This window comes from Salvelinus fontinalis, chromosome 41, assembly GCF_029448725.1.
Source record: "Salvelinus fontinalis isolate EN_2023a chromosome 41, ASM2944872v1, whole genome shotgun sequence".
Taxonomy (NCBI): domain Eukaryota; kingdom Metazoa; phylum Chordata; class Actinopteri; order Salmoniformes; family Salmonidae; genus Salvelinus; species Salvelinus fontinalis.
The window spans coordinates 15,399,682-15,411,817 of NC_074705.1; the positions used below are offsets into that span (position 1 = coordinate 15,399,682).

The window sequence follows — 12,136 nt, forward strand, 5'->3', positions numbered from 1 at the left end:
TGCTTGCTTTCTTGTTGGCTAGCCAGCTAGCTAAATTAATCTCGATAGCTAATGTTAGCATGCTAGCTTACTGCTTCTAAACAGCCAGCAGGCCAACTCTTACAAACTACAACATTTGAAATAGAAGTGTCTGGCTTGATAGTTGTTATATAGGTGTTTGTCCTGTTTGTTAACACCAGCTGCTTGTGCGCCCTCCTGAGCCTGTCTCCCTTAGACTCCTTCTCCCCACCAGAGAATTTGGGGGGGGAAAAGAAAAAGCTGCTGGACAAATCACAGAAAGACCTGTCCTGGCCAAGGAGGAGGATGTCATTCTACAAGCAAATATCAAGCATTTTTTGAGATGGGGTTTAACTGAGTGGGTTTTCTCTAATGTATTATTTGTTCACAACTACAAGAAAAGGACGAGTCAACAACATTATTTGGGTATGAGCAAACAGAATATAAGCTTCTAAAATTTAGATTTTCACTGGACAGTTACTTTAATGCAAACAGAGCAGCTGCCTAGCATTGTGTTAACATCATTGCTATTACGCTATTTTCTATAAAATCATCATAGTGCCACTTTTTACTTTTCATACATTTCTGTCACATTTTTCTTAAAATATTGTATTGTCAATATAATTGCTTTGTGTATAAAATTAGACATTACTTAATGCAGTGAACTCAGCAGCAAATAGTGTATGAAATAAAGAAAGACAACTATATACAACATCTACCTACGTTACCATTTATTATATTTCTCATTAATAGGTATTTTCTCATTTTCGACATGTATGATTTTTGTTAATCTGGTTTGTTTTATTCAATTTTTTCCTCATGCTTTATAGCGAGAGCTCATGCATTAGGGCCCTTATTCTAGAGACTACAGTGGACTGGGTACATCAATCAAACGGTGCATGGACCATTACAGGACGGCAAAAGACCCGGTCAAAGTTCACAGTCAACGCTCACAACTTGGTCAGAGAAAGCAAACATAGGTAGAGCAGACCCCTCAGAACACCCAAAGGTTGGGACGGAGTGATCAAAAGTTATTCACAACGGTTAACCAGCCATTCACTACTGATGCAGTTCAAAAAATGTGTTTTTTAAACATCACAAGTTGTGCTTGGTCCTCTTTCAAAAACTGCAATTGCCTTGATTCTTGTGGATTCTTACAACTCTTTTAAAAAATAAACAAATAAGAAAACATGCCAAGTGCGGATGAGAAGTGTGACAACACAGAAGGGGGAAAATGACAAAATGGGCTTATTCACGAGAGAAGTCCGATTCCAATGAGTATACTAGGATAAAGTACTGTACATGAACATTTCCGAGCCTGTTAGAAATACATTTTGGGTATATTATCTTTTTTGGTAAGATGTTAATGGTTAAAAATGACACAGAACAGGTCAAAAATGATCTAGTTTCATACTTTTAAATTGCTACATTAACACAGAGATCCATTTCAATTCATTTAAAAATAAATAGTCCAAAGAGATGACATTGAGCAGTATAAAACACAGTAATCAAAATGAAGTGACCAGAACCTTTGTACAAACAAATATTACACATTAAAGAAACAAAAAGCAAATAGAAATCATCTTTGGTGAGGTAAGAAGGCTTATGATGACAGACAAGGAAAATTAGCTCAAGTCACCTCAACACTCATGGCTAAATATAAGCTAAAATAATTTCTGTCGTTTTTTTGTCAAGCTCTCAACAAATGGTACATGGTGATAGCAAAATGTTGTCTGTGTGTTCAAATAGAAAGCAGTACATAAAGTCCACTGCATCTGTCTGGCAACCACAAGAGTGTGAGCCATCCTGCAAGAATATCTTTCCAAAGAAATGTACGTTTCAAAGGCCATATGTACTTTAGTATAATTTATGTCATTCACTGTAAAGGGAAAAATGTATCAAATATTTTTCATAAGTTAATTAGGCCTACTTCAGATAGACTTAGATAAAACATGTCATTATCAGCATAGAAAGCATTCTCAATCAAATTTTCGGAATCAAAAAGCACACGTATCTATGACTATTCAAGAACAAACAAACATATCGTCCTCAGACAGTGCAATGCTTTATATCTCACAGCAGAAACAAAGAAAAGACTGCACATGAAAAGTGCAAGAGAGGACATCAGCCTTCAAGACAAGAGGCACGGGCACACCACTAATACTTAGGAAGAAGACAGCAAAATAGTTATTGGTATGACCACTACTGGGAGGTGAGCTTGAAAGCCTTCTATATATTTGGCATAATCATACAGTGAGTGTAGACAAGGTTTGTCTGTAGATAGCCAACTGATTTCAGTTGATTTTTGCATGTACTGATTTATAAAATGTATCAACAAAATCCGTTTAAAAAATCCCAGGTTTCCAGTTGTACAGCTGTCGTATGTCACGTGTTAGGTTACTAGTGTAAGTGGAATAAAGATCATTAAACTAACAAAACGTCAACAACAATCATTCGGTTGACGCGGACAATAACGGAGAACAAGATTTACAGTGATTCGTTGAGGAGAAACAATCGGACAAAATTCAACCAAATTCAATGTCTTACGGTCAAAAGTGGAGTGATCAGGAGAGGAAACAAGGGTTGGCTGAGCATCATCCAAAACACAGAACAAATCAAGTCTAAACAGCTGGTAGGAGTAGTATCTTCATCGGAGCCTCCTCTTCCTCCCGTGACAACAACCATACACATTTTAGAACAACATAGTCATTCTCTTTCGATGAAAACAATCCACTCAGGACTGGAGTGAGAACTGGTCCTGTTCGATAGGCTTCTTGACCCAGGCGCCCAGTCCTGCCTTGTGGAATTCCTTGGTCAGAGTCTGCTTGGCAGCATGGTACTCCATCGCTGCCTGTTTGGCGTCATGGTACAAGCTGGGTTTGGCACCTTTGATTCTCAGAGTCTGTGAAAGCTAAAAAGCAGGAAGAGAGAGGTTTTAATTGGACCAGAATAAAACACGGTAAGAAATGATTCAACAATCAAGTGAACAAACACGATGTCAAACCTTTTAAATGGAGTTCTTGGAACATAATAAGTCTCAACTACCCAGCCACGCATAGCAACAGCCACCTGAGAGTATATAAGCTGTTGTGCGGGTTAATAAGTATTCTACCTTGCAGTATAGGCGCACCCAGCGGCTGTAGAGGGCGTGCTTGCAGAGCCTCGAGGGCCGTCCCAAGTCGTCCTTGCCTGTCATGGCGTTGATAACCTCTAACCCCTGGTCTCCCACAGCCCAGTTCACACTGAAGTTAGGAGCTTTACCCGGTTGCCGTGCTTCTGTGTTGCTTATTCCTGCAGGGAAGAGAAAGTGACATAAAAAGATTCCTTTGTGAGATATACAGTACCAGTCAAAAGTTTGGACACACCTACTCATTCAAAAAAAATTGTTAATTTTTTACTATTTTCTACATTGTAAAATAATAGTGAAGACATCGAAACTATGAAATAACACACATGGAATAATGTAGTCATTTTATATTTGAGATTCTTCAAAGTAGCCACCCTTTGCCTTGATGACAGCTTTGCACACTCTTGACATTCTCTCAACCAGCTTCTTAAAGTAGTCACCTGGAATGCATTTCAATTAACAGGTGTGCCTTGTTAAAAGTTAATTTGTAGAATTTCTTTCCTTCTTAATGTGTTTGAGCCAATCAGTTGTGTTGTGACAAGGTAGGGGTGGTATACAGAAGACAACCCTATTTGGTAAAAGACCAAGTCCATATTATGGAAAGAACAGGTTAAATAAGCAAAGAGAAACGACAGTCCATCAATAGTTTAAGACATGAAGGTCAGTCAATGCGGAACATTTCAAGAACTTTGAAAGTTTCTTCAAGTGCAGTTGCAAAAACCATCAAGCGCTATGATGAAACTGGCTCTAACGAGGACCGCCACAGGAAAGGAAGACCCAGAGTTACTTCTGCTGCAGAGGATAAGTTCATTAGAGTTACCAGCCTCAGAAATTGCAGCCCACATAAATGCTTCACAGAGTTCAAGTAACAGACACATCTCAACATCAACTGTTCAGAGGAGACTGTGTGAATCAAGGCCTTCATGTTCAAATTGCTGCAAAGAAACCACAACTAAAGGAGAAGAGACTTGCTTGGGCCAAAAACACAAGCAATGGACAGTAGACAGGCGGAAATCTGTCCTTTAGTCTGATGAGTCCAAATTTGAGATTTTTGTTTCCTACTGCCATGTCTTTGTGAGACACAGAGTAGGTGAACGGATGATCTTCGCATGTGTGGTTCCCACCATGAACCATGGAGGAGATATGATGGTGTGGGGGTGCTTTGCTGGTGACACAGTCAGCGATTTATTTAGAATTCAAGGCAGACTTTACCAGCATGGCTACCACAGCATTCTGCAGCAATATGCCATCCCATCTGGTTTGCGCTTAGAGGGACTATCATTTGTTTTTCAACAGGACAATGACCAGGGCTATATGATCCCATGTGTGTTATTTCATAGTTTTGATGTCTTCACTATTATTCTACAATGTAGAAAATAGTACAAATAAAGAAAAACCCTTGAATGAGTAGGTGTGTCCAAAACTTTTGACTGGTACTGTATGTTTTCAGGACTATCAGGGGGGGGGGGGGCTGTGTCTGACATAAACTAAGTAAGAACAGGATGTAGGATGAGTAGGGCGACAGCCAGACCCCTTACCGCTCAGAAGTGGCCGGTTGAGGTTGAACGTCTGAGGCAGGTCCTCAATGTCAGCGATCCTCTGGTACATGGCTCTGGAGAGGTGGTCTGCGTGGTACAAGCTGCCCAGGATGATGCTGGAGAAGTAGATGGGCTCTGTGAAGTAACACATCAGAGAGCCCTGGATCCCTACTACGTTCCACCTGAGAGAAGGGCGGTAGTGAGAGGTGGTGTTCAAAGGGAGCCACTGCTTTTGAGTCACATGACCTTTTGAGTCTCACCACCTCAAAGCACAGACATTTCTGAGTGCACGATATGGATAAGACCCAAGTCTAAGTTAAAAAGTATTCTTGACATTTTGGATTTTACCCTGAACATTTCGATCATTCTGAACGCAGAGGTTGGATTTGAAAAAGTCTTCTAGTGCCCTGTTTTTCTCCACCTAATAATGCAACTTGGGTTGAACAAAATAATATGTAATAGCCTCTCAGTTGGACATTTCCTATTTTGCGAACACTAAGCTCCACTTTTAGTGATGAAGGGTGTTTATTGCCTGGTGTCAGATGCTATTCAAATGATTCTGATTAGTGCATTCCTCAGGCTAGCTACCCTCGCTCAAGTCCCAATCACTCTGCCAACAGAGCAGTGCTACAGGTGTGATTATGCTAGAGCCGTGATTAGCCCTTTGATTAATCTCCACGGAAATGGCATCCCTGCTGGGAGTGCCCTAGGAACTGTAACAGCTGCTCAAACTGCAGGTGTGTAATCATGAACAATATTGTTGATTTACAACACTTTAGATCTCAGTAAAGTTTGTTAGATTGTTTCTTCAAGGCTTGTTCTCTGGGCTTTTTCTGTCCGTGTGATTTGCTCAAGCAAAAGCCTTTGCGGCTATCTCTGACTTGTGAAAAGTCGGGACGAAGTTCACAGTAATGGCAGAAACGCTAGATTTACATTGTTGGTGTTTTTTTGAATATGACATTTAAATCTTCATTCCATGAAAATGATTGGACACCTTCTGTATGGTTATAGTTTGACTGGTCGCTAAACTGTAAACATAGTAACAAGGAGTGGTGTCAAAGACAGATACAGACCTGGCGATCTTGTCACTGCAGGACATGGTGAGCAGCCTCTCTCCCTGCAGCACCCCGTCCCAGGTCTGGGTGGTGTTACTGACTTTCACAGGGATGGTCCCCTCCCCAGACTCTATCTTGGTCCTCAGCTGACCACGAGCCTTCCTGTTAGGGTGCCTGTCTCCCTGATCTGTGGATGACATGGAAAGGAAATAAGCCTTAAAAATGGCAAAGAAGAAGCATTTTAAAATGGAGAAGAAGAAGAAGAATAAGAAGAAGAGCCACCTAGGGAGAAGTCTCACCCTCAAAGGCAGCCTCGTGGGGGGAGAAGATGCGTGCGTCTCCGCAGGGCGACGTGCTGATGTACAGGTGGAACTGCACGTTGTCCTTCAGACGGAAGCCCTGCTTGTTCTCACACCTCGTGAACATCGACTTCTGCTGCTCCTCTCTGTTGTTACTATGGCAGACAGACAGACAGACAAATGGACAGACAGATGTGTGGTAAGAAAAGGGTAACCGTTTCTCTACATTGGCATTTGTTTCTTCTGGTAAAATGGCATTTTCTTGGAGCGTTGTTGATCAGTCAGTTTCTACTAAACCAGTCTCCGTGGTTACAGTGGCTTACCTGAGGAAGTGCTCCAGCTGTGTGTACAGGTACCTGAGGAGGGAACGGCGAGCAATGATCTCAGCATGGCAGTCGTTCAAAGCCAGGCCGCGGTCGCTCATGTACTCGCCGTTTATACACTTGGTCCCCGTGGTAACACAGATCACTTGTGCCTCCTTGACATCGGTGCCTGGGTGGGATGTGTGGATTGTGAGACAAGAACGGTTTAAAATGGTACATGAACGACACAGTCTATTGAATACAGTATATCATATTTTTCTCTTGTGTCGTGATGAAGTGATAACATCAACTAGGAAATGTGAAGTGATACCTATTCCACAATGTAAAATACTCAAACATCTTTTGTGATTAGTCTCTAATGAAACCCCCAGTTGTGATCCATGCAGCACCAGTGGGGCACTCTCGATTCGACAGAGAATCAGAGATTAACAATGAAGTTAAAGTAAAAGTTCCTTTGGGGGGGGGTAAAGTTATTCCAACAGTACCTGTTGTCATGACAATGCCTGCCAGGACTTTCCGTCGTGCGTGAGGGGATGTGAAGTTATCCGTCAGCTCGCTGAACTTGTCAATTACCAGACCGGACACAGCATCAGCTAGAACCTGAAATAACCACCAGGCAGAGCATGAGATACCGGGTTTCTGCATCATGACATCAGAAGAAAAACCCAGGCCTTAAAACCAGAGACTAAACCCAGACAGAATAGAAGGCAATACACAGAGACGGGGAGGGAGGAGAGGGGAAAGTTCCAGGAGAAGTTTAAACGTTATGATGATCACCTTTCTGGCTTATCATATTAGCTCTGATCTATGATCAACTGGAACTCTATCCAAAACCTCCACATGAACGTGTACATTAGAAATCACAGAGGCAATGACAATCCAGGGTACCCCTAAGAGACACTGCTTTCTCAAACCGAAGCTCAGGTAGCAGAACAGAAGACAGGCTAGTGCAGTATAATAGATTAGAGGTGCCTACTTCTTCAGGGATCAGACATACCAACTGCAGATAAAAGGGTTTAGATAGGGATGAGTGACAGACAAGACACCAGGGAGCTTAAACGCCGCAACGCAAATCATCCATCCGCTTCATTGACTGATCTGCTCTAAAACAGGCCAACGGAGCAGGCAGCTTGTCTAATCAATAGGTATGTTTGAATAGCATTCAGGAGCTGATGTTAATTACGATTGCAGTTTCATTGACCTTGCCTCGTCAGTCGTTATCTCAGGCAGGAGGGATTAGGGGTACGGGATTAAGTGATGTGTAAATAGATTTGAGTGTACACAATGCAACGTGGAACGTTCAAGGCTGTAATGCACCACTGTCTCTCAAAGCCTCGTCTCCTTTTCAATCAAGCCCTGTCAGAGGCTTATAATGAGCTGGTTAAACCATTAAGTCAATTAAACTGAGAAGAGTTCATAGGACGTGAACACCGAATACTGCCTGCAATGCAGGATGAACCAAACGGACATATCTGACCATTGCGCTCTTATTTCATGGGGTTAAACCACCCAGATAGGGTTAAGACGAGTCTCTGCATACTACTACAATTGTTCTACTGCTCCACAAGATTTCCGATGGGGAGAGGGAGTTTGTCCTGCGTTGTGAGTTTACTATGTGCTATTCTGTGCCTTATATTCAAAGTAAAGCTTTTCAAATAACCAAATGAAACAAGCATGTCATCCAACAGTCTCTGAGAGAACGTGTTGTCGGCAGTAGTAGTTCTTACCTGTGGCAGGTGCAGTTGCAGGCCCTCTCTGGGTATGGGCTGTCTGGACGGTGTCTGGTCCAGTTGCATGTTAAAGAGGGCAGAGAGAGCAGCCTGCGCCGCCCGGGCCTTGGCCAGCTTCTTATTGCGGCCTGAGCCTTGGAACGTCTGTGTGTCCACCACCACGGACATGGCAAAGTTCTTGGCGTGGCTCTCTCCACTCTCTGACACAAAGTCGTACTTTAGCCCCGGTCGTAGTTCGTTGAGGATCATGACAGGGTTCTTGGCAATAGCGGGGGAGACGAAGGCTGGGACGGAGGATGTGGGTGGTAGGCCTAACGAGGACTGACTCAGGCCGGTAGTACCTGAGTTCGCTAGCAGGGGGTACTCTACTAGTCCCAGGGAGCTGAAGGAGCCATTGGTACCGTTAGAGCCCAGGTAGAAAGACTCCTCCGTAGGGGCAGGGGTTTCAAACCCATTAAACAACATGTCCGGGAAGTCGGCCTGGTCGGAGGTAAAGTCTGTGTTGACTGTTAGCGTCCGACCCATTGCCATGTGCGCCTCGGAGGCGTTGGGGAACTGAACGAATGACCGCAGAGCCTTCTCAGCCGAGTTGAGCTTAGCCTTCTTCTTGGTGGGGCCGGAGCCCTCGAACAGCTGCCCATTGACCTCGACAGTCATGACGAACACGGGCGCGTGGACCGGACCGGTCTGAGACAACAGCTTGTACTGCAGCCCAGGCTTGATCTCATTCAGCTGCATCAGGGCATTTTTGGGCAGAATGGGCCCGGGCATTTTCTTACGCTTCTTGGGCCTGTACTTGTTATTGTGATGCCCGTTATTACCCTCTTCTAAGGGACGCTTCCTGCCCCCTCCACAACCTGCACTGCCCCCATTAGGGAGGTGAGCTGCCCCCTCACCCCCCAACCCCTCCTTGGAGGAGGAGACCACGTTGTCCAGGTTGCGGTTTTCCTTAACGTCGGTGCTGCTGGAACCTGCGGTGCCCAGAAAGAGTAACTTACAACGCCTTCGTTGCAGGATCTTGTAAATGTAAAATTTAGAGATTCCTTTATCTCTCTTTGTAACTGGACAAGTGATGTGTGTTCCTTTGTATGTTAGATTTTCAAAGAGTTATAAGTAGTCCTTATAGAAAATACTGTATGTTAAATACACAGTAATATTAGTATCACCACTAACCTTCAATACAATCAAAGGGGGGGCTGAATAAAACTTGATGAAAGGACTGATTTCTGAGGAAAATCTTTAGATTTGATTTATTAATGTATTATTCGGAATAAGCACTACCAAAGACCTAGGCAGTGTAAATACAAAAGTGTCTAAACATTTCAGTGTTGTCATCCGGCTCCTGATTATCTATTCATCTGTGTTATTGAAGAACTGGCTCTCAAAACTTCTACAAACGTCCTGTGAAGGACTGCATGACCAATTTAACTGTAAGGCTTGTATTTATCATGGTATCAATAAATTAGGTGTAGTTGTGGTTGAGGGAACACATATCGCCACGTCCTGATTATAAAGCTGATGGAACGTGGTGTAAATTTTCATTTATAACATCCTCCAGCAAAAGCTCGATAGGTTACTCCTTTCGGCGCTCAGGGATAAAATACATCCTTGTACAAAATGCAGGAGGAGAGAAGAAGGTAGCGACAACTGGGCTTGGAAAGAAGAGGGACAAAATAAGGATATCGCCACCTCCCAAAATGGAGACAAACAAACAAGTGTTTTCTGTGATTTTCATGCACCGCCGCAGTCAAAAACATTTTCAAATAATCATTTTATTTTCATTATAATTTAGCTCTGGACCAAGCTGTATATCATCATTTTATCAAACAAAGTGTACAGAGTATATAGCGGTAAAGGAAATAACAAGCATGCAAGAGAAAATATAAACAGTATAAAAAACACAATGCTACTAGCGCCCAGCGCAACAGGAGTGGAGTTGTGATTACAACCCTGTTGGGAAAGAGAGATTATTGAACAACAGAGCGTTGTGATTGACCACGCCATGACAACACTGTCCGTCGCCAACCATGCTCAGTTCTGACCCACACACACACACACACACACACACACACACACACACACACACACACACACACACACACACACACACACACACACACACACACACACACACACACACCAGAAAGCCCTTAAGTAACCTTGGCAACGTATGCCCGTCGGCCTGCCAACAACCCTCCCTGTGTGCTGTGCAGCGAGGACGTCCCTGACCGACACAGTAATCCAAGTGAGCTCCCGTCTGGGTTGGGTTTGGTGTAACAGGGAAGCGGGAGGATTAGGGCTGTCCTAACACATAACATGTCCTAACATCATAACTGTCAAGTGTGTAATGGGATCTATGTGATGGTCCTGGGGCAACGCACTGCCAGCCAAAGCACTGAATTCAACATCTGCTCCATACTGTGGGCATAGATACATCTCTCTCTCTCTGTACCTTACCAAAATGAGGCAGCCTCATTGGGCTTGGAATTCTGTTGTTGTTGTTGTTGCCAAACCCTGTATTTTGACTATAGAAAGAGAATCCTTTCCTCAATAACCCTCCCAGGCTTGTTGCAGGCAGTTTAAGGCTGAACTATAACTGCTCCCAGAACCTAGAGGAGGTACTCTGTGGGGTTTTAGAAGCTTTGAGAAGGGGAGCAGGGGGTCAAGCTTAGAATCCGTCTCTTAAAATGGTCTGAAATAACGCAGGCGATATCCCCTCATCTCCCCCTGAATGGGAGATTAAACTCTGATCCTACCCTCCTGAGCCAGGAAACACAGTCTGATGACACTTTCTCAAGGTCAATCCAACACAAACAAATCAGGGAGAGGAGATTTAATACATTGTAGGCCTACAATTCTGGATTCCTTCCAATAATGTTGTGTTATTGCTAACAGTATTCAATTTGAAAACATATAACCAAGTAAATAGTTTTGCACTACTAGTGATATTATATTATTAGTGTGTGTAAGCACTTCTCAAGCATAACAGCAAGTGGAGGGACCGGTGTGGTGAAATGGGGGGGGGGTGGGGGACTCACTCATGCTCTCTTCTTCATCTCCCTCCATGGTGAAGAACCTTGGCTGGTTCCGGGGCTGCTTCACACCAGCTCGACCTGTAGGACAGACAGACAGACAGACAGACAGACAGACAGACAGACAGACAGACAGACAGACAGACAGACAGACAGACAGACAGAAATCTTGAGGTATCCTGCTATACAGCGCATTCGGAAAGTATTCAGACCAATTGACTTTTTGTTCCACATTTTGTTACGTTCCAGACTTATCCTAAAATGGATTGAAATAGTTTTTTTTCTCTCATCAATCTACACACAATACCCCATAATGACATTTCAAAAACAGGTTTTTCGATTTTTTTGCAAATGTATTAAAAATAAAAACTGAAATATCACATTAACATAAGTATTCAGACCCTTTACTCAGTACTTTGTTGAAGCGGCTTTGGCAGCAATTACAGCCTTGAGTCTTCTTGGGTATGACGCTACAAGCATGGCAGACCTGTATTTGTGAGTTTCTCCAATTATTCACTTCAAATCCACTCAAGCTCTGTCAGCTCAACCCAACTGAGATGGTTTGGGATGAGTTGGACCGCAGAGTGAAGGAAAAGCAGCCAACAAGTGCTCAGCATCAAGACTGTTGGAAAAGCATTCCTCATGAAGCAGGTTGAGAGAATGCCAAGAGTGTGCAAAGCTGTCATCAAGGCAAAGGGTGGCTACTTTGAAGAATCTCAAATATATTTGGATTTGTTTTAAAAAATTATTAATATTTTTTTATTTCACCTTTATTTAACCAGGTAGGCCAGTTGAGAACAAGTTCTCATTTACAACTGTGACCTGGCCAAGATGAAGCAAAGCAAAGTGTTTAACACTTTTTTGGTTACTACATAATTCCATACGTGTTATTTCATAGTTTTGATGTCTTTACAAGTATTCTACAATGTAGAAAATAGTAAAAATAAAGAAAAACCCTGGAATGAGTTGGTGTGTCCAAACTTTTGACTGGTACTGTATATATTCAGCATCTGGACTAATCCTGTCCATGCCGAC

General features: G+C 43.0%; 1 protein-coding gene across 4 annotated transcripts in view; it reads right to left on the reverse strand.

Moving 5' to 3' along the window:
• Nucleotides 1-704: 704 nt before the first annotated feature.
• LOC129840741 (double-stranded RNA-specific editase 1-like) overlaps nucleotides 705-12,136 on the reverse strand; it is a 60,531-nt gene continuing 49,099 nt past the window's right edge. For all 4 annotated transcript variants that reach the window (XM_055908884.1, XM_055908882.1, XM_055908881.1 and 1 more), the window contains 9 exons: nucleotides 11,108-11,182; nucleotides 8,067-9,040; nucleotides 6,825-6,939; nucleotides 6,340-6,508; nucleotides 6,017-6,171; nucleotides 5,736-5,904; nucleotides 4,663-4,844; nucleotides 3,110-3,288; nucleotides 705-2,908 (listed from right to left, as the gene is read on the reverse strand). In XM_055908884.1, coding sequence (XP_055764859.1) covers nucleotides 2,732-2,908; nucleotides 3,110-3,288; nucleotides 4,663-4,844; nucleotides 5,736-5,904; nucleotides 6,017-6,171; nucleotides 6,340-6,508; nucleotides 6,825-6,939; nucleotides 8,067-9,040; nucleotides 11,108-11,135 — 2,148 coding nt within the window. In that variant the 5' untranslated portion in view covers nucleotides 11,136-11,182 and the 3' untranslated portion in view covers nucleotides 705-2,731. The remainder of the gene's footprint in view (nucleotides 2,909-3,109; nucleotides 3,289-4,662; nucleotides 4,845-5,735; nucleotides 5,905-6,016; nucleotides 6,172-6,339; nucleotides 6,509-6,824; nucleotides 6,940-8,066; nucleotides 9,041-11,107; nucleotides 11,183-12,136) is intronic.